The sequence below is a fragment of the Acipenser ruthenus genome, chromosome 6 (genome assembly GCF_902713425.1).
Source record: "Acipenser ruthenus chromosome 6, fAciRut3.2 maternal haplotype, whole genome shotgun sequence".
Classification (NCBI taxonomy): Eukaryota; Metazoa; Chordata; class Actinopteri; order Acipenseriformes; family Acipenseridae; genus Acipenser; species Acipenser ruthenus.
Window position 1 is genome coordinate 38,872,360 of NC_081194.1, and position 23,296 is coordinate 38,895,655.

At 39.3% G+C, this 23,296-nt stretch overlaps 1 protein-coding gene across 1 annotated transcript in view; it reads right to left on the reverse strand.

Annotated features, from left to right (window-relative positions):
* Positions 1–3,436: 3,436 nt before the first annotated feature.
* The window catches only part of nup133 (nucleoporin 133), a 97,045-nt gene continuing 77,185 nt past the window's right edge, over positions 3,437–23,296 (reverse strand). Inside the window, exons 21-26 of the mRNA XM_034018696.3 lie at positions 15,702–15,837; positions 14,972–15,090; positions 14,206–14,286; positions 13,951–14,012; positions 4,452–4,540; positions 3,437–3,716 (exon numbers count right to left, since the gene is read on the reverse strand). Coding sequence (XP_033874587.2) covers positions 3,580–3,716; positions 4,452–4,540; positions 13,951–14,012; positions 14,206–14,286; positions 14,972–15,090; positions 15,702–15,837 — 624 coding nt within the window. The 3' untranslated portion in view covers positions 3,437–3,579. The remainder of the gene's footprint in view (positions 3,717–4,451; positions 4,541–13,950; positions 14,013–14,205; positions 14,287–14,971; positions 15,091–15,701; positions 15,838–23,296) is intronic.

Below are 23,296 nucleotides of genomic sequence, written 5' to 3' on the forward strand. Positions count from 1 at the left end.
ACAATAGGCTTCCCCAGCCTACGGCTTGGAAGCCTAATAATAATAACTAGAAGTTGCAAGCAACTTGATGGCTTGCAAGGCATTCTTGTTCCTATCTGTGTTCCATAGTAACCATGACCCTACCTGCACTCCCTAAGCAGTTATAAGCCACTTTTGCATTTGACCTTAAGGAGAGGTCAAAGGTCACAGCCAATCGTTTTTTGATAGAGCATATATGGGTTCTTATATGTGTTCCAAAGTAACCATTACACTATCTGCACTTTGTAAGGAGTTATAAGCTAGATTTGCATTTGAGCTTTAGCAAGGTAAAATGTGCAAATATGTGCAATTTGACCATAGCTGAAATTTGATTGGCTCAGGGAGGCCATGTTTTTTATTTAGCAAGTTGATTTGCACAAACTTGATAGACAACCTCGCCAAGACTATGTATGCAAAGTTTTGCTTAAGTCGGCATAATGGTTTCAGAGAAAAAGACGCTTGCATATATACATATATTTTTATAAATTTAGTCTTTGCCAATTATTTTTTATTATTTTCTCCCAATTTTGAATGGCCAATTATTTTATTATGCTCAGCTCACCACTACCACCCCTGCGCTGACTCGGGAGGGTGAAGACGAACACATGCTGTCCTCCGAAGCGTGTGCCGTCAGCCGACCGCTTTTTTTCACACTGCTGACTCACCATGCAGCCACCCAAATGCTACAGCTTCGGAGGACAACGCAGCTCTCGGGCAGCTTACAGGCAAGCCCGCAGGTGCCCGGCCAGACTACAGGGGTCGCTGGTGTGCGGTGAGCCGAGGACACCCTGGCCGACCTAACCCTTCCTCCCCCCGGGCGGCGCTCGGCCAATTGAGCGCCGCCCCCTGGGAGCTCCCGTCCTCGGTCGGCAAAGGAATAGCCAGGACTCGAACTCGCGACGTCCAGACTATAGGGCACATCCTGCACTCCACGTGGAGCACCTTTACTGGATGCGCCACTTGGGAGCCCCACGTTTGAATATTTTTGACAAATCCAATATGGCTGCCAACCATGTGACCAATCGACTTGTGTTGAACAAATCTAAATATAGGCCATAAGAGTAGTATGTGCCCCAAGTTTGACATCTGTACCATAAGAGTTTTTGGAGAAGATTTTGTTCAATTGGCCAATATTCACAAAAAATCCAATGTGGCTGCCAAACCATGTGACCTATGACTTTGTTTTCACTCTGACACAACTTCCCAAAGGCCTCTACCACCACTTTATGAAGATTCACGAGTCTACAACATTGTACCTTAAATGAATACTGCAATATGTGCAAATTGACCATAGCTGAAATTTGATTGGCTCATGGTGGCCATGTTTTTTTATGTAGCGACTTGCTTTTAAACAAACTTGATAGACAACCTTGCCAAGGCTATGTATGCAAAGTTTTGCTTCAAATCGGTATAACCGTTTCAGAGAAGACGACGTTTGAATATTTTTGACAAATCCAATATGGCCACCAAACCATGTGTCCAATCGACTTTTCTTGAACAAATCTAAATATAGGGCATAAGGGTAGTCTGTGCCCCAAGTTTCACATCTCCACCAGAAGCGGTTTCGGACAAGATTTTTTTTTTTTTTTTTTTTTAATTGTCCAAAATTCTTGAAAAATCCAATATGGCTGCCAAACCATATGACCTATGATCTTCGTCTTTGCTCTCTCTGACAGAACCTCCCAAAGGCCTCTACCACCCTACCAAGTTTCGTGATTTTTCGTGCAACGGTTTTCATTTTATGCAAATTTTAAGTTTTCTCGGTGGAAGAAAAAAAAAAAAAGTAGCGTTGTAAGCAACTTTACGGCTTCCTAGCTTTTATCGTGAAATTCATGTGACCAATCAGCTTCATTCAATTGTGGGCATTATTGTCCATAGTAGGCCTGTAGAACTCTAAAGTTTGAAGAGTTTACATGCAGCGGTGTTCGTGTTACAGGCCGTGTAAATATTTAAGAAAAATGTCACGATTGAGCAATGAGCTCCATTTAGTGGTGAGCAACATTTTTTGATAGAGCATACATGTGTTCCTTTATATGTTCCATTGCAACCATAACCCTATCTGCATTCTCTAAGGAGTTATAGACAGTTTTATAGCCAGTTTTGTATGCTGATGATGTCATCCAGCGTGGCTGCCATGTTTTTTTTACTGTAGCAACTTCCCTTAAACAAGCATAAAAGGCAACCATACCGAAATCATTAATACCAATTTTTGCATCAATCGGATAAGCGGTTTCCAAGAAGATGATGTTTATCATATTACGGTTTGTGCAGTATTTATGACGTTATCCAACGTGGCTGCCAAACCACAGAACCAATCAGCTTTTTATGAACAACAGTTAATCTTGGACTATCCCTCAACATGTACAGCAAGTTTCAGAACTCTGCAATAAGTGATTTTCGAAACGTAGACGTTTTAACAAATTTCAGCAAAATCCAATATGGCTGCCAAACCATGTGATGACAATTGTTTTTTCTTCACCTACAACTTCCCATAGGTATCTACCAACCTACCAAATTTCATGAGTTTTTGAGCAACTTTTGGTGGAAGAGAAAAAAAAAATAAACAAAAAAAAATCCTTACAAGAACAATAGGCCTCCCTAGCCAGTCTGGCTAGGAAGCCTAATAATCCTAACAAATACAATAGGGCTCCAGCAACTTCGCTGCTTGGACCCCTAATAATAATAACCCAGCAATAACAATAGGCTTCCCAGCCGGAAGCCTAATACTATTGCAAGAAGGGATGCAGTGAAGTTAATTTACCCCAAGTACAGTACGTAAAAGATCTTACAGAAATCTTTTGCAGAATTCACCTCAAATGCTGTAGCATTATAACTACCATCTCCTTAGTTATTTTATACATTGAGCGCTGAGCTGGTAAATCTACACATATACTGGTTAATCTCTATATTTACCGATTTTACACATGAACCGTAACACATATTATTTATTTCTTAGGAGATACTCATGTAGGTATAAAACACAGATTTTTTATCGTATTTTTTCAATATGAATTTTGGAAGGCATCTAAAATAAATAATCTGCATCTGTCAATAACCTTGTGAATTTTAGTCTGTTTCACTGCAATGGAGACCATTTTGTTTGTTTGAACACATTTCTATTTGCAGCACATCATTCAGAACATAGCTTAAACTTCCCCATTCAGAACCTCAAAACAAATCATAAATTCAGTCAAGCTCACAAACATTGTGCTGATGCCTTCATCAGCAATGTGATCCTATCACACAGGCTGTGCTGTCATAATGATGAACCCAATGGCCAGGGTGATTTGGCATCTTATATAAAGTACCATTATCACAGGTACATACAGTTCCTGCATGGTGTAAATAAAGAAAAGATACCAAGCAGATATTAGCTGTGCATTGTGTGCGCGACTCGAAAATAACCAGGCACTGCATCTACAGAGGTTCAGTGAAGTTTATTAGAAAATGCTAAATCCAGACTATAAAATGAACATACATTGAAATCAAGTGCTCAAGGAAGCAGTAAAAATGGGCAGCGGGGTGGGGTGGAGGGGGGGGGGGGATTACACCAACGATAGCTCACATCTGTAGTTCCTGATAGTGCTCGTAGTTGGCTCGCAATACAAATTCAAAGTAAGATTTTGCCAGAAGTCTCTCAAGTTCTTCTGACTGTAGCAAATCCTTTACATCTGGCAAATATTCTTTAAGAGAAATTCCTATAAAAGACAAAACAAATGTTAATTCTAAAATATTTTTTTCAACAAGACCATAAAATGCATAACGCATCACGCTCAGTGCCAGACTGCCACTTCAATAATAAAAAAAATTAAATAAAAAAAGCTTACTTTTACATTTAGCATTTTCAAAGTTCCATCTAAAAATGTTTCACCATTCAAGAGAGCTTTGTTCTATTTCTTTTATCAATTATTCAGTAATTCAATAAACCGGTTTTCATTTTATGAATTTTCTAACTATATATATATATATATATATATATATATATATATATATATATATATATATATAGTATGGCATTTTCAAATGACATTACAAAGTGAAGGTCTGAAATACTTTTTACAATTTTTACAAGTAGATTGTCAAGCCTCAAAAGTTAGCAAGTTGAATGATCTGGTCCAAAGTTCTGCACATCTCTTGCTTAAGTTTCTGGAAGTTAATGACAACTGCTTTCTTTAAATAATCTTGCAATTCCACCTTAAATCAATCATCTCTGCTGACATCTGAAACCACCAGCAATGTTTAGACCCTGGTGATCCCCTGGATTATTGCGCCATCCAAGTCATTTTGAATAATTATGTAACTAAGCAGGGAAGTGACTGGAGCTTTGTTGGCAGTCCAGTGACTAAGAGTTCAGTGACTGGAGGGACATGGAGATTGAACCTACCACACACAAGCTACAACCAGTCATACCTGCCCTGTGTGTAAATGTTTACCTTCTTTAATGAGCTTCTGTAATATCTTTATGAATATACTGTCCTTCGCAGCTTCAATCGGGTCATCATTCCCATCTGAAGATGACCAGCTGCAAAAACACAGTGCAACATGAATTAAACAATTGTAGTAAAGCTTTCTCTTCTAACCAACCAAGTAGAATACCATATGATTTTACAGTACATGATTCAATTTGTAATAAGGAAGTAAAACAAAAACATTTACTGGTAATGCAATACAGTACATAACGTAATAACAGTAGTCAAACTGGAGATCCTGTCATTTTTTAACCATTCCTAATTTGGACAGGACTGATAATGCAATGACATCAAGCTGTATTTAAGTGAGAAAGGAATTGAGCTTTTTAAAAAAAAATCACGACTGACATTTTATTAGAAATACATGTATAGTCACCACCACTTAAAACAGGCTTGTTTGTGTTAACGTGATTCACCTGCAGTAAGCGATGGATGGTATAAACACCCACACAATAACCTGACATTCAAAATGTCCCCCAATCACCAGTACAGTAATCAAAACAAACAAGCGTGTATGCTGTTACAAATCTTTATTAAGACACTCATTACACTAATAAAAAATGATGCATTAAAACCTATGAATGTAATAAAAAGTAATCCGTCGCGTATCCGACTGCGATGGGACCAGAGTAAGGGTGGATATGTAAAAAGGCAGATAAATTAATCCAGTTTTAAATACCATTATACACAGCTGTAACTACTGTACTATATTACTGTTTTGATATTCATCTTTTATTAGGGAGCTCCCCTAAACCCCTTGTTTAGAAAGATACAGGGTATTAATGCTTGTGACAGACTAGCCATGTGGATGCGTGCATTCACTGCTGAGTGGCAGGCAGGAGATCAAGACGGAGGTTGAAGTTGAGACACTCCACAGACAAACAGGATTTACTTACATATTGTAGCACTGAACTGTGGGGTTTCCAGTCTTATTTTTGTAGCTTTTAGTGAACAATGGCTCTCATTCCTCTCTCTCACTCACAAACTCAACCTCTCAACTATCCCGCTGCCAGATCCCGCTTCTCTTTCAAACTGTCATCTCCACACACACCCAAGTCCCTCCCCCTTCCTCACTCATTGGTCCAACACTCCTTATCTCTGATTGCTCGTGTCAGACCTGCTCCCACCCCCCTCAGTGGTGCACTCACACAAAGGCTTTCATCTCTAGTCACACAAGCACCAGAACACAGAGAATGCCAACAGATCTGAACAAGAAGAGTTTACAAATACACATTATTTGATTTCCATTACACGAGAGTAGATGTTAAAACTTCATGCTGATTTGAACTCGGCTCTCGCCAAGATAAGCACCAACTGAGACGTAGCTTTACAGTAAACTAATGTGATCCACATGTGTCTCCATCCATTTACGTTTCCTTCCATATGATGATGTAGATATCCTTCAGTCTGGTGTTAATGGCTGAAGTGTAATGCTGGCTCCAGGGATCAGCTTATTTTGCCTCCCTGGCGCATCAGCACACACAACGGCTGCAATGCTGGCTCTGGGGATCAACCACAGTGCGGCCTCCCCAGCGCCTCAGCATGACAACTGTCTGGATTGAGCTAAGTAGGGTACATCTCTGGGGTCTTCAAGTGGGCACCTTCCATCCTCAGTGTTTCGTCGACTAGCCCACGACACCTCAAGAGGGCTCGACGGTGATTCTGGCGTCCCAGCATCACCCCCCTCCGTCCCCCACTCAACTCAGCCCAGCTTACTTACCTGTACATCAGCGTTTCTTTCTTTCTATTGTGCTTGAGATCCCCAGCCAAAATCTTTCCGTCTCAACCACAGCCAGTTGCTGCTCCTCTCTGCTGCTTCAGATAAGTTCTTCACTGTGCGACGCAACTCTTGGCCACTGAATCCGACGTCTCTGAGAAACCGGGTTGTAGAGTGTGCCACAAATCCTTGACAACCCACTTACACTGGGTAAACCCGAACTCTCCATCCTCGCTGTTCAGCTTCAGTGGCTAGTTGAGCATACCGCAGTTTCTTCCTCTCATACGCCTCATCTACAGCATCCTCCCATGGCACTGTTAACTCTACCAGGTGAACAAGACGTGCTGATCCAGACCACAAAACAATATCTAGTCGAAGGTTAGTGGTGGCAATCTCAGGTGGAAAAATAAGCCGTTGACCAACATCTGCCAGCATTTTCCAGTCTCTAGCAGCTTCCAGTTGTCCTGGGCGAGGATTGGTTTTAACACCTTTTCTTGGTGGTTGCTCTCCTGGGCGGAGGAATGTTGTCTTTTGTGTGTAATGTTTTGATGGAACAGGTGGCAACTTATTGGTCATGTTACTCTTGTCTTCCAATGCTAAGGCCAAACATCGCAGCACCTGGTCATGGCGCCAAGTAAGAGCCACCTTACATCCTGTCAAAATGTGCCTTAATGTTGCAGGTGATGAACACAAAGGACATGAGGGATCCTCTCCTACCCAGAGGTTTAGGTTCTGTGGTGATGGGAGAACATCATATGTTGACCTGATGAGGAAACTGATCCTGCTCTGTTCCACTGACCATAGGTCTTGCCAGCCAATCTTGCGTTGTTCCCCACTCTCCCATCTCATCCATTCTCTCTGCTTGGCCTGGGAAATGGCCTTTATACACCTCATCCTCTCCTCCTGCTTTTGCACCTCGTTGACTACCAGCTTCCTCCTTTGAGCTGGGGCTGCCTTGTGCCATGTAGGAGGAGCTGAACTGAGACCAAGACCCCCTCTTCCATGCTGAACTTGCCCCATGATATCACCAATTCGAAGGGCAGCCTTTGCATCTTCCACAGCTTTCTTTGCTGCCCACTTTCTTCCAGTTTTCAACACAGGTGCTGCCTCCCTTACGCATTTGTCGCGTGACTCTACTAATGTCATTTCCAGTCTGACCTTGGCACACTTAAACGCCTCGTTTAGAGCGGAGACTGGTAGCTGCAGTATTCCTTTACCATAAAGTCCCACTCTGCTGAGGCAGCGTGGAACTCCCAACCATTTCCTGATGTATGAACTGATTAAAGCTTCCAGCTTCTCTACTGTTGTCAAAGAAACCTCGTACAGTCAGTGGCCACAGAAACCTCGGCAGTAGACCAAACTGAAAGCACCAGAGTTTTAGTTTGCCTGGTAGAGCGCAGCTGTCTATGCTCTTCAACCCTTCCACTGCTTGTTGTCTAACTTCTCCCACACGAACTGTGTCCTTTAGATCCCTGTCGTACCATCTCCCAAGACTCTTCACTGGCTTCTCAGACACTGTTGGTATTGCCTCACCATTAATGAAGAATGTTTTATCTACTACTTTGCCTTTAATTATAGAGATGCTCCTTGATTTAGTGGGCTTGAATTGCATTCGTGCCCATTCAATGTTATTGGTTAATTTGCCCAATAACCGATTAGTGCAGGCTACTGTTGTAGTCATGGTTGTCATGACATCCACGTATGCTCGAATTGGTGGTAGTCGCATTCCAGAAGCCAAGCGCTCTCCTCCTACTACCCATTTTGATGCCCTAATGATTACTTCCATTGCCATGGTAAAAGCCAGTGGAGAAATGGTGCATCCTGCCATTATTCCAACCTCTAGGCATTGCCATGTAGTGCTGAATTCTGAAGTTAAAAAACTAAAAATTGCAAATCTCCAAAGTAGGCTTTCACTAAATTTGTTATTGTCATCGGTACACTGAAAAAATCAAATGCTGCCCAAAGAAGTTCATGTGGCACTGAACCATATGCATTAGCCAAATCCAGGAATGTCACATGGAGCTCCTTCCTCTCCTTTTTTAGCTGATCGAATTTGTTGCCAGATCACATTGGTAGCCAAATCACAGAGTACTCCCATCCCCTTCTCTAGTCAATTCCCACATTATCCCCAGCTTTTTGATGCAACATTGCATTGTTTGCTGACTGACAGAGTTCCAAGCATGTTTTAGCAAGCACACAGCATCTAAGAGACATTTTATTTACACTGAATTTTCGTGCTGATGCTCATTGCTTTTCTCTTTCCAGCCATGCTTGCTGTTGCAGTCAGTGCTGTTTTTTCAAACCGTAAATAAACCGGACACTGCGTACAGGGATTAAATAGCCAAGGTACAGTACAGGAGCAATCGCTCAGTAACAAGGTGCAAACAGCCTATTGATCGACCTGTCAAGCTTACTACAGTTTTATTTAAATCTATGCAAATGGCACATAACGAGATCCAAACAGCTGAGTTTGTCCAAAATATACGATGTGCTTAACACGGTATAAACAATGCCTTTGTTATTGAAATCCATGGGCACGGCAAACACTATTTGTCCAATATAAATGGCTGCCTTAAATAAACCTGTATGCTGTAAGTGGTGGTGACTATTTCAAAATGTGAAAAGAGCTAAATCAAACCAGACTTAACAGGTCCAAAGATAATGTAATTTTTATTAGAAGAAACAATTAGTGTGTTAAAACCAATTCCAAAATGTTTTTCCAGTATTACAATAGCAAGAGAACATTCAAAGAGGAGGTTAAATGTCTAAGAGACACAAATGGCAAAATCATAGACGAAGAAAAAAAAAAAGCAAATATATAAAATGATTACTTTTCACAGGTTTTTACAAAGGAGGACACAGACAACATGCCCCACGTCAACCTGTTCCTATCCAGTTTTAAATAACTTTAGCATAACAGAGGCAGAAGTGTTAAAGGGACCAGGAGCTCTTAAAATAAACAAATCCCCTGGGCCGGATGAGATCCTCCCAATAGTACTCAAAGAAATGAAAGAAGTTATTTACAAACCGCTAACCAAGATCATGCAAGTCTCTTGACACAGGGATTGTACCGACAGACTGGAAAATTGAAAACGTAATACCGATCCACAAAAAGGGAGTCAAAACAGAACCAGGTAACTACAGACCAAGAAGCCTGACTTCTAACCTGCTTGATTTTTTTGAGCATGCAACATCGACTATGGACATGGTTTATTTAGATTTCCAGAAAGCTTTTGACAAAGTCCTGCATAAAAGATTAATTCTCAAACTGAATGCAGTAGGGATTCAAGGAAATGCCTGCACATGGATTAGGGAGTGGTTAAAGTAAAGTACTGATTAGAGGAGAAACCTCAAAATGGAGCGAGGTAACCAGTGGTGTACCACAGGGATCAGTATTAGGTCCTCTGCTATTCCTAATCTACATTTATGATTTAGATTCTGGTATAGTAAGCAAACTTGTTAAATTTGGAGACGACACAAAAATAGGAGGAGTGGCATACACTGTTGCAGCAGCAAATGTCATTCAAAATGATCTAGACAGCATTCAGAGCTGGGTAGACACATGGCAAATTACATTTAATAGAGAAAAGTGTAAAGTACTGCACGCAGGCAATACAAATGTGCATTATAAATATCATATGGGAGATACTGAAATTGAAGAAGGAATCTATGAAAAAGACCTAGGAGTTTATGTTGACTCAGAAATGTCTTCATCTAAACAATGTGGGGAAGCTATAAAAAAGGCCAACAAGATGCTCGGATATATTGTGAGAAGTGTTGAATTTAAATCAAGGGAAGTAATGTTAAAACTTGCATTAGTAAGTCCTCACCTAGAATATTGTGTTCAGTTCTGGTCACCTTGTTACAAAAAGGATATTGCTGCTCTAGAAAGAGTGCAAAGAAGAGCAACCAGAATTATCCCGGGTTTAAAAGGCATGTCGCATGCAGACAGGCTAAAAGAATTGAATCTATTCAGTTTTGAAAAAAGAAGACTACACTGTGATCTGATTCAAACATTCAAAATCCTAAAATGTATAGACAATGTCGACCCAGGGGACTACTTTGACCTGAAAAAAGAAACAAGGACCAGGGGTCACAAATGGAGATTAGATAAAGGGGCATTCAGAACAGAAAATAGGCACTTTTTTACACAGAGAATTGTGAGGGTCTGGAACCAACTCCCCAGTAATGATGTTGAAGCTGACACCCTGGGATCCTTCAAGAAGCTGCTTGATGAGATTCTGGGATCAATAAGCTACTAACAACCAAACGAGCAAGATGGGCTGAATGGCCTCCTCTCGTTTGTAAACTTTCTTATATTCTTAAGTATTCACCCCCCTTGGACATTTTCAGTTTGTTGTGTTACAAGCTGAATTTTTTTTCCTTTGATTTACACAACCTACTCAACACTTTGAAGAGGCACGACAATTTTTATTGTGAAACAGTTAATAAAAAATAAAAAAAAAACTGAAATGTCTTGGTTAGATAAGTATTCTACCCCCGAGTCAATACTTGGTAGAACGACCTTTGGCAGCAATTACAGTTGGGGTAAGTCTCTACCAGGTTTGCACATCTGGAGCATTTAATTCTGTACCTCAGAATATTGTAATCTGCCAAGTGTTTAATCTGTAGTATTTTGTACTTAATCATATCCTGATGTAACTATCACTACTTAATCATATCCTGATGTAACTTTCACTATTATCTGCTGTATTATTGAATTGTGGTTTGTCACACTTGAGAATTATTGTATTTCTTGTTCTTATTGTATGACTTATATTGTAACACTTGAATGTATTTGTATTTGCTTGCGATTGTAAGTCGCCCTGGATAAGGGCGTCTGCTAAGAAATAAATAATAATAATAATAATAATAATAATCGTGCAATATTCGCCCATTCTTCTTGGCAAAATTGTTCAAGCTCTGTCAAGTTGGATGGGGATCGTTGGTGGACAGCAATCTTCAAGTCTTGCCACAGATTGTCCAGGCTTTGACTGGGCCAGTAGGACATTCACTTTCTTGTTTTTAAGCCACTCCAGTGTCGCTTTGGCTGTGTGCTTGGGGTCATTGTCATGCTGAAAGGTGAATCTCCGTCCCAGTCTTAGGTCTTTTGCAGACTGAAGCAGGATTTACCTGTATTTAGCTCCATCCATTTTGCCCTCTACCCTGACAAGCTTCCCACTCCCTGCCGATGAAAAGCATCCTCATAGCATGATGCTGCCACCACCAAGCTTCACATTAGGGATGGTGTTACCTGGGTGATGTGCTGTGTTGGGTTTTTTCAGAAATGGCTTCCTTCTTGCCACTCTTCCATACAGGCCAGATTGGTGGAGTTCCTGAGCTACTGTTGACACATGGACAGTTTCTATCCATCTCAGCCATGGAACGCTGTAGGTCTTTCAGAGTTGTCATTGGCCTCTTGCTGGCTTCTCTGACCAATGCCCTTCTTACCCGGCTGCCCAGTTTGGGAGCATGGCCTGCTCTGAGCAGATTCTGGGTGGTGCCATATACCTTCCACTTCTTAATGATCGACTTGACTGTGCTCCAAGGGATGTTCAATGCCTTTAAAATTTTTTATACCCCTCCCCTGATCTGTGCCTTTCCACAACTTTATCCCGGAGTTGTTTTGAAAGCTCCTTGGTCTTCATGGTAGTATCTTTGCTTTGAATGCACTACCCAACTGTGGGACCTTACAGAGACAGGTGTATTTAATCTGAAATCATGTGAACCATTTTTATTGCACACAGATGGACTCCATTTAACTCATTGCGTGAATTCTGAAGGCAATTGGTTGCACCTGAGCTTATTTAGGAGTGTTATAGCAAAGGGGGTGTATACTTATCTAATGAATACTTTTCAAGTTTTTATTTAATTGATTTGCCCCCCCCCTCCTTTTTTCAAACACTGAAAGTGTTGAGTAGGTTATGTAAATCAAAAGGAAAAAAAAATCTCATTTAAATGCCTAAAGGTTGTAACACAACAAACTGAAAACGTCCAAGGGGGTGAATACTTACTATAGGCACTGTATGTATATCACATATATTTAAGTTTGGCATAAAATATCCATCATACTTTGAATGCCACCTGTAGCACAGAATCTTCACTGCCACCGGCAAAGCTGCAAAATCTCCAAATCCTGTGATAATTCTTCACATAAATCCAATGCTGTTTGTGCATTTAGTTGGATACAAGTAATAATCTGATCATCTGTTGGGTCCAAAAAACGAATACAGGGTCGTTATAAATCTCCATGTGTTTCTACAACTGTTTAAAATAATGTACCTGTCATTTTTCTTTTCACTGTTAAAATCCTGACAACTTTTTACACTTACTACTTTAAAAGTCTGCTTCATAGCTCTTTTAAAAATGTCTGCTCTAGTGAACTGGGGTTTGAGATCTTTGTGTATAAAAGGCAAATAGAATATTAGGTTATATAGCCAACACAGCTGAATTCAATTCAAGAGGTTATATTAATTATACAATGGCCTTTTCTTGTTCTAGAATGTTTGTTCTTATAAAACAATAACTTGCATATTATTGCTTATATAAGGAACAATTTAATTTAAAACATGTGGACAACCCGTTTTAATCTGTGAAAATAACAAAAATGAATTTGGCCTAAGGAGGCTGTGTGGTCCAGTGGTTAAAGAAAAGGGCTTGTAACCAGGAGGTCCCCGGTTCAAATCCCACCTCAGCCACTGACTCATTCATTGTGTGACCCTGAGCAAGTCACTTAACCTCCTCGTGCTGCATCTTTCAGGTGAGACGTAGTTGTAAGTGACTCTGCTGCATAGTTCACACACCCTAGTCTCTGTAAATCGCCTTGGATAAAGGTGTCTGCTAAATAAACAAATAATAATAATAATAATTTGTAAAGTGCATTCTTATGATAAACTTAGCCTTTTACAATACATTTATTTCTGAAAATATTAAGCAAAACACAATTGTTATTGTATTTATTTTGAACTGGAGCATATGTGCGAGTATGCATGTATGAAAAGTATTTATTTATTTATTTATTTTTAAAAGACTGCTGAAAGTACTCTAAATGACAGGTACTGTATGATGGATTTAGCTTGTGGTGCCAGGCCTCCACAGCGCCAAATCTCAATGTCCGCCTACACTCAACCTTAATGTGTCATTTACTCAAGCTTCACGCTACAAACACGGACCATTTCGGCAATCTCCACGCCATGCTTACTCTACATTAATGCAGGAATCCTGCATGAATCATTACTTTTATAAGAACATAAGAAAGTTTACAAACGAGAGGAGGCCATTCAGCCCATCTTGCTTGTTTGGTTGTTTGTAGCTTATTGATCCCTGAATCTCATCAAGCAGCTTCTTGAATGATTCCAGGGTGTCAGCTTCAACAACATTACTGGGGAGTTGGTTCCAGACCCTCACAATTCTCTGTGTAAAGAAGTGCCTCCTATTTTCTGTTCTGAATGCCCCTTTATCTAATCTCCATTTGTGACCCCTGGTCTTTGTTTCTTTTTTCAGGTCAAGTCCCCTGGGTCGACATTGTCTATACCTTTTAGGATTTTGAATGTTTGAATCAGATCACCGCATAGTCTTCATGTACTGTAGTGTTTTTGTCAAGACCCAGAGAAATGGCGTAAACTGGCTATTATCACCTCATAGGCTATCAAGCCTTTTGAAAAAATACTATCTGTTATGTACTGTATGCATACCGAGGCATTGAGAGAAAGAGGAAGGGGGGTGAGTTAAATGAATAGTACATACTCATCTCTTTGGAGAGCCTTGCAGAAAATGTCACATTTGAGTGCCTCAATATCAACTTCTTCCTGTATTTGTGAAAAGTGTGCATTAAATTTCAAACCAACATGAGAAATTCAATTCATAAAACATTACTGTTTCAGTAAATATATTGTAGCACTATGCAAAGATGCATTCAAATATTATGGATCAGCATTGAGTCACATAGCAACATTGGAATTACTGTAGGTGCTCCTGGAGGCTCTGCTAACGTTTCCATACCTGATCAATGTACTCCAGAAGATCAAGTGCTTTCTTGAAATCGTACTCATTAGCTCTTCTATTCTCATCACAGATGTAAAGCTTCAACACAAAAACATTTAAAATTGAAAGACAATACAAATACTATAACTATCTTAATTTACGACTTACTCACAAGTCAATACATAGATTGCTAATAAAACTTAAATCATAACCCAAATTTTATTTTATTTTTAAAAGCACCAAGGCAGAACTGATTTGTACTGTTTCAATTGGACTATAGTGTGAGCTATTCTTTCAGTGAAATGACCAAGATGGTAAATTAGAAAAATGTATTCATATAAAAGTTGTGCTCAATTTAATGGAATTACCATTGGAAGCCAGCAATAAAATGCACATTTAAATTCTGGGGTGGAAGCATCCTGACCAAGCTATGTCCAACCCCATTCTGAACATGTGCCTTATCGCAGAAGCTTAAAATCAGTAAAGGGTGTGTAAATGTATTATGCAAAATAGTATAAAATGTTGTATGCTGTATATAACATATGGCAAAAATCATCAGGTTCGACTTAAAGCCCCCGTTCCTTTTTTACCTTTAAATTTACCGATCACCTCATAGTTGCTGCAATAAAGGGATCAGTATACCTGATCCCTTTTTCATTTCAAATTACACAGAGCTCACTCATCTATCCCATTGCCAAACTATAAGAAAATGGGGATCAATACAGCTGGAAGCACATGAAAGATCAATGCTCTGTGATCAAGCATTATACCTGATAGCACTTACATTGATGAGATTGTGAGCAGTCAGTAAGGGCATGGTGTCAGGAATCAGCTGCTTCTCATCCAGGAGCTGTTTAGGCAGCGTCTCCTGGTGGAGTAGGAAGCACTCCTGCTCAGCTATCTCTGAGGACAAACAACATTCAGCATCTTTTTACAGCCTTCAGATCTAAACCTTGGTAACTGGTTGCAATCACTAACACTATGCCCCCTATTGTCTCGCAGTACAAATTACAGTTTTACATTATACAGTCCCATTAATCTTTTGTTACTGGTATGCTTTTTACTGGCAACATTTATGGATGGATAATAAAAGAAACACCCGCCCATATACTCACACACAAAACAAACAAACAAGAACGTACATTATGCAATTATCAGCTTTGCTGAACTCATTGTTTGCTGAAATTACAATTACAATATTTTCTTCAATTGCAATTATACTGCAACCAATAATCAAAAGGTACAAATACAGAAACATACTATACAACTTTTACTTTGTCATTTAGCAAAATTATGACAATATGCAGTGGATCACATGTTTATCAAATTCTGAAAAAGTATGACAAAAGATGTGTAATTGAACTGTAATTGAAGTACAGTATATGTCATAATAACAATTATGCAGGTGTGTGCCAAGGTTCATCTACAAATACATTGACATTATAATTGCATTTAATTATATATTACACAATTCCAATTGTAATTGACCCCAGGACTGCTCAGAGCTATCTTACCTTCCACCTTTTCCTGCACTAAATCTTCAGGAAAGTCAGATGCCAGGGCTGCCAGTTTACTGAGACTGAGAAGAGTCTTCTTTTTCGCAAAGTATCGTGTCTCTGTGTTTGCTAATGCATACAGTGTCTTATGTGCCTAGAAAAACCAAAACAAATAAAACATTAAAATGTGTGCAAAATATATGCCGCCTGTTATTTCATAGAACATTACGGGCCCTATTTAGCAGTGTTCGCAAACCCAATCGCAAAACACTTTTGCTGACAGTTAGCACACCAAAATCAGGAGCATGAGTGGGTAAACAAACTTTGCACACCTATGTGATTTAGCAACCATGTTTTAGTGCCCACCTGGCAGCGATTTAGTAAACTATCAATAGTGTTAGCGTTTGCGTTTCAATTGAGATGTGAAAACCAAGTCTAAATTGTATGCAAATTACATGATTGACTGACTATAAAATACCACTGAAACTACCAGGGAAGCAGGTAAAGAAAAGAGAGAAAAAAAGAGAAATAAAATGCACATTTTTACGTGGCCAGACAAAGGCAGCGTTTACATGCACAAGTCATGACAATTTTCCTCACGACCGGTTTGCCCTACTTTTCAGGAAATGCGTTGCTATGCAGTTCTGATTTAGGAAAAACAAAAAAAAATGTCCATACCAATGCAGAGTACTCAATTCATAGTCATTTAGGGGAGGGGATATTTAAATGTCTGTGTCTGCTTACTAAAGTAGGAAAAGAACGAATATCGTGAGGAGAGCTTCATGTGTTGCCATGAAGATAAAGAGAAATTAATGAATTCACGTGTTGTCGCGCACATTCTGAATTACATCACGCATCAGCTACTTGTTTGTCTGGTTACCTTTCCAACACACACAAAATTATATAATTTTTATTTGTGTGTGTGCGTGTGTGTGTAGAACATCTAAAAGTTACATTTCATTAACACTAGAACCGCCTTTTACAATACATGCAGAATTCAGCACTACATGGCAATGCCTAGAAGTGGAACAATGGCAGGATGCACCATTTCTCCACTGGCTTTTACCATGGCAATGGAAGTAATCATTAGGGCATCAAAATGGGTAGAGGGAGGAGAGTGCTTGGCTTCTGGAACGCAACTACCACCAATTTGAGTATACACGGATGACATGACAACCATGACTACAACAGTAGCCTGCACTAATCGGTTATTGGGCAAATTAACCAATAACAATGACTGGGCACGAATGCAATTCAAGCCCACTAAATCAAGGAGCATCTCTATAATTAAAAGGTAAAGTAGTAGATAAAAGGTTCTACATTAAATGGTGAGGCAATACCAACAGTGTCCGAGAAGCCAGTGAAAAGTCTTGGGAGATGGTAAGATGGAGATCTAAAGGACACAGTTTGTGTGGGAGAAGTTAGACAACAAGCAGTAGAAGGGTTGAAGACCATAGACAGCAGCGCTTTACTGGACAAACTAAAACTCTAGTGCTTTCAGAATTCTGTGCTCCGAGTGACACACAAGCAAGACAAATCATGTTACTTTCGTTTTAGATTAAAAACTACTTTTGTTTTTACAGTTTTGTTTGTGCATATACCTGTTTACACACTAGTTTCTTTTGAAATGTTTATTTTATTATAGTTAACATTTTTTGAAGTAGTGCTTTATATGTGGTAAGCTCGAAAATAAAACCTTTTATGTTTAATTGTTCATTTAAATACAGTGTTTTGACTGTGCAGATGTTTGATATGATGTGCTTGAATGCACCGACGCCAATACTCCAGGTGGTACCTTGGCATTGTGGCAGCAAGGGCCTAGGGCCGCTGCCGGGCTTGTGGCTTAGCCTGAGGTCTTTGCCTCTGCTTCTGGCGGCGGCGGAACTTGTTAAAGCTCTCACAGTGCACAGCCGCGGGCCGTTTATGAAAACCCCTTCTGGCTGTAGCAGCCGGCTGTGCCGTTCTCTGAGGCTGCTGGTCGGTACGGTACCCGCAACCTCAGTACGGTACATGTGCGATGCCTTGCACCGGGTTGGTACGGTACTTGTGCGGTAACCATGCCCTGCGTTACTGCAAGAACCAGTATACAGGAACTGCATAGCTTCTGACAAACCCACAGTTGCAAACTGAGGGAAGACTGCTGTTAGCCTAAACAGCCTTCGTAATGGTGCTGCAAGCAGCCACGAAGACGGTATTGATATACTGTGGCAGACTGAAACAATCTACACAAAGCACATGAATGCATAGCTGCTGAACCCTGCAGCTGTAACCGTGTTATTTTTTTATTTACTTGTTTTAAACCAAAAACACACAAGAGAAACTCACAGTACAGTAATCACAATGGGTCGATTGCAGCGTACCAAAGTTAGTCCACTTGATGCGTCTAACTAGCGGATTAACACTAGCACCGCCATAGCCACTTTTTGAATGGCTTTTACAATTCAAATTTAAATATCTCTGCGTATGTGAATATCTCGTGCATGTCCATTCTTAGGTGTTACTAAATATTTGAATTAAATAACCATACGGTGTTTCAGCTGCAGAATCATAAAAATTAATATGTTATAAGCACTTGCTTCTTCAACTGCCAGACCCGCAGTTTATGCGGCATATTGAAATCAATACAATATAGCCGACAATTTTGTCTGGGCCTTGTAATAAAATCAACATCATTGTGAAATAAAGTATTATAATCCTGTTGAGTGCTTGAAATACTGATGAAAGTCATTCTACACATTTACACTAGATTTCTCAGGCGGAACAACTGTGCCACCCTGTGTGTGACAGTGCAAAAAAATAAAAACATGTGCATATTCTAAGCTCTGCACAGATCAGCGACCATCGGGACTGATTCTAAACGAAAGCCAGAGACTGCTGCATTTTACAACGCAACAAAGTACGATGTGGATATACTGGATCAAATGGCACGGCTGTATTCTGTCAAAGTTGGTACTCGCAGGTAGCCTGTGGCTGTTTTTTATAATGTTTTGGACCTGGCAGCCATCAACGCTTTAGTTTTGTACAAGGACTGCACCGGCAACACAATCACTCGGAGGAACATCGTTTTGCAGCTAGCCCTGGAGCTACGGCAGAAACATTTTGAGAAGAGACACGAAAGCTGGCTGGCAAATGCCCCTCAACCTTCAGCCAGCGCCCACTGGCACACGGAATAAAAGACAATGCCAGGTTGCTAAATGCAATAACAACAGAAATTTTGATATCTGCGCCTGTTGTGAAAAGGCAAGTCTGTGGCAAATGCACTTGTACTGTTGAAAAGCGTGTTTTCTGCATAGATTGTACTTAGAAAGCTGTACTACAACTCTAAACAGACAGACAGACAGCCTTTGAACTTTGTTTCACTCAAAGCGCTTTCACTTTGCATACGTTGTTATATTTTTGTTTTATGCTATTTTTATAACTAGTTACTTAAGTTTTATAATTTTATATGTGCATACAGCTTTCTACACCTGTTTACACAGAAGTTTATTGCGTAAAGTTTATTTTATTAGTTTCATGTGCTCTTTTTGAAAAAAAAATTAAAAAAAGTTTAATTTTCAATGTAAATATGCTGTTTCTGCTCTGAATGTTATGTATGATGTTCATAAATAAAAATATTAAAGTTGTATCCGATTGTTTGTTTTTCATTTTCATATCAAAGCCGTTTTAAAATGGAGCTGCACATTTTGCAGGTGCGGCGGTTGTATGTAGTTCGAAATCTTGGCGGTTCTAGTGTTAAGCAAGTTTAGTCCACTTGCTTAGACTTAAGTTAGTACACTTGTTAATCCCGGTTGCAGCGTACCAGGAGATAAATCACTACAGGTGGATTATCTGCTAAATCGGACTAAACAAGATCCTGATTGCAGCGTACCAAATCGGACGCGAGATGATCCTGTTCAGGAGGACTAACTTAGTACTATGAAGTATAAGACTAACTTAGTACGCTTGCTCATCCTATGTTTGTACAGCACATAACACGAAGACAGCGCCATTATTCTCTGAAATTACGTCTAAAAACTAGTGAAGTGAAACGTGAACCCTTTGAAGCATTTGGTTCAGTAAGGTTCGCTCGCTGTGTCACAGAAACAGCCTTAATAAAATTGACAATTGCACTATTTAAGATATAATGTACCTTAATATATTGTGATACACTATATTAAGCAATTATTCATTATCTTAGGTAGACAGCAAATGTATACGGTAGTCTAAATAAACTACTATAGCAATGTGGCACCCTTTTCCTTTTTGTCTAATTTATTGTGGTTGAGGAACAAAGTGTTCTGAAGAGATTGATTTCGTTTTTTCATTGAAATATTGTACAAACTTTAATAAAGTGCTGCACAATAAGATACTGTGTATTTAAATAATAAAAAAGCATGCACGTCTGAAGTATTTGATTTAAACTGAAATGTCAGTGTAATGTGTATTAAATATAAGCACCACATTTACAACTTAACGTTCAGTGTCACGCAGCAATGGGTTACCGGCAAGTTAAAATGCAAGTATGATCCGTGTGCGGAATGTGCATAAAAAGACATGTAGGAGGCTACAATTATATCATGAATATAGGTGTACTTTTACTTAAACGTAATAAAAACGCCTTTACCATTTTATCATTAATATATTTGTTTTTTTCATACCTTTTCATACTTCTGCCTTTTTTGCCAGTTCAATATCTTCAATGTTTTTTTTTTTTTTCAAATGCTAGTAATGTAAATTTTCAGGATTAGCTTTTTGGTATGCTGCAATCAGGACTAAGTACAGAGCTGCAGGATTTGCTAGACCACAAGTCATTGGTACGCTGCAAATCGACCCAATAATAATTCAAATAATAATAAACCCGTACACAAACTAAGTTTTATTTAATTAGTCAGCGCAGAGCTGTCGAGCGCAGCAGCTGTGCTTGTCTTCAGCGCAAGACAGAAACACAACACACAAGAAAATACTCACAAACACAGTAATAAACAATTACAGTTCAGAAATAATATCGTTCCCAAAATGAATTTTTTTCTTTTTTTTTTTTTTTTTTTTTCTTTTTTTTTTTTTTTTTTTAACTCCAGCTGGAGCTATTAGTAGCCTGTAGGAGAGCACAAGTCAGCCGATTCAAGCTGCTTGATCCCTGGAAGGGGCAGCAGAAGCTGCCAGCTCCATGCGGGGCACAAGACCGCTACGGGAAGTAACAAGCAACAGGTTGTGTGCAAAACTACGTATAATTAGTAAATTAAAAATACAACATTTCAAAAAATTATTATCGTGTTAGTAGCGATATATATGCAGATAAAAGTATAATGTATTCCTTTCGTCAGGATCCGAAAGGAAAATTATACTAGTACCTGTGTTTGCAGTCTTCTTATGCTCGGGGGCACGCAGCTTTAGTATATTATTCAGTAATGGTTACATTTCTTACTTTACAGGGAACCACTGAAGCGGTGGCTTCTGACCTGCTGCACAACCCCACGAGCCCTGCTGAACAGAGATTTAACCGTACCTTTAAATGTGCTCGTACTGTAATTGAGCGAACATTTGGAATCCTCAAAATGCAATTCTGATGTTTGGATGTCTCTGGGGGAACACTACACGTACACTCCTCCTACTTTTTTCTATTTTGTAGCCTCGCTTGAGGGGCTTGCTCATCCTCATCACTTGGGCTGCTGGAGAACTAATTTCTTTGCACTTTTGTCTCCTTCCATTTTTTTGGTTTCAAAATGCCTTCCATTCGATATCGCAGACGCACAGGTGCTCTTAAAGGGAATGTTGAATCCTCATTGGTTGTAACCTTTCCCCCCCCCCCCCCACCGGCTGGGTGCATGATTCGTCATTTGATGTAAGTTAGCCCATGCATGAGCCCCACTTCTACATCACGTTTTCGTGCACAATCGCGGTGGTTCGTTAACGCTGTGAGCTGTGCACATATTTGCTAAGATATCTGAAAAACACGAGTTTAGGGCAGTGGTACTCAATTACTTTCTCTGACGGGCCAGATAAGGCAATGTCCAAACCCTGGGGGGCCACAGGGTGGTCATGATGTGTGTAGTGGTGGGGGGGCTGTTTAAATAGTCATGAAAATCTGACTATCCAATCTTTACATACCGTAACAAAACGTTGCAGCACTGCACTTGCACCAATCAACTAATACATCTCAGAAATAACTACTTAATATGATACAATGTTTGATCACCATTAATAATAAATAGAATGCAAATATCATTTCCTGACCAGTATTCAAACGACATCTTACAACCAAATAATTATACAAATCTCAATGTAATGCTATTAAAACAGCATGTTATTAATTTTAATTTTATTAAAACTAGAAAATATTCTGACACTTACTGCGCAGCAAGCATTCAAGTTAACGAACGAAAGCACTTGTGTTGTATCAGCATCTTATTAAGCGCCTGATTAAAAGTGTAGCACGGTGTCTAAATATGTATGTTCTAGCTCCAATGTAAATTAAAAGTTTCTAAATTAAATACATGACCGTAAACAGAGGGGGAAATAAACTTCAGTGCATATTCACCATGCCATCTTTGAGAGGCGTGCCCTAGGTGGCACTTCTTACTGTTGCCAAACAGGTTTTTTTAAGCCCAAATAAAAGATCTTTGACAGGCTCGGTTTCTTCGGCCAATTTCCTGTGACTGAACACTTACTGGTGGCCGCATTGCTAATTTTCCTAACAATACTTAGTTTATCATATGAAAAATAAAGTTAATAGACATATGCACTTAAGTTTTTTCATGTATTTCTACAATAAAACCAAACCGTTTCTCATTTTAAAACATACAGCAGCACCACTCAACTGCCCAAGACTTTCTACCATAAACTGGAGACAAACACCTGGTGTTTTGCAAGATTTAAAAAAAAAAAAAAAAAATGCTATTGCTCCGATAACGGGTCAAACGTAACAGGTTAATCAATCATATAACTTAATACAATACTTAAGCTAAAGTACATTACTAACGTATTTAAGTTAAATTAATGCAAAAACTACTTTCACTTTCCTGTTCCAATCACATGCTGCACAATTCCCAGCTAAATCTTACAAAATGAAAGCAATTTCCAATACTATTTATCCTAAAATATGTAAAACTAATATTCCAGAATAGGTTGTGAAGGCTTTATTTTGCTTCACTGAATTAACTAAAAGCAGAGGATATCAAACTTAAAATGACACTTTTCACGTGTGAATTTCAGGCAGAAACAGTACGTAAGTAGACATCACTTTTTTTTTCTCTCATTTCTTTTTTTTTTTATCCCTGTCATTGTAGTTTCTTTGCAATAAACAAAGTGGTAAATGACACATTTTCATAAAATCACTGGGGTTTACTTTTTTTTAAAGCTGTGCATGCAAGTGAAAACTGTCAAATTTAACTTAAATAAGCACTTCCAAAATTATATGTGGAAAAGGGGGCGTTGTCAAAGAAAAAAAAAACACCATTTTGTTTTTCGTTTATTACACTCCTCATAACAGAAAATAGGATCACAGCAAAACAAAACATTGATCACTATACGTAACATTTACCTTGCTAGTTTGGCCAGTATCTGGAAAGTGTGAAGCATTTTCTATTGATGTGCAGTACCTGCAGCTGTATCCCCCGATTCTGACTCTCTTCCCA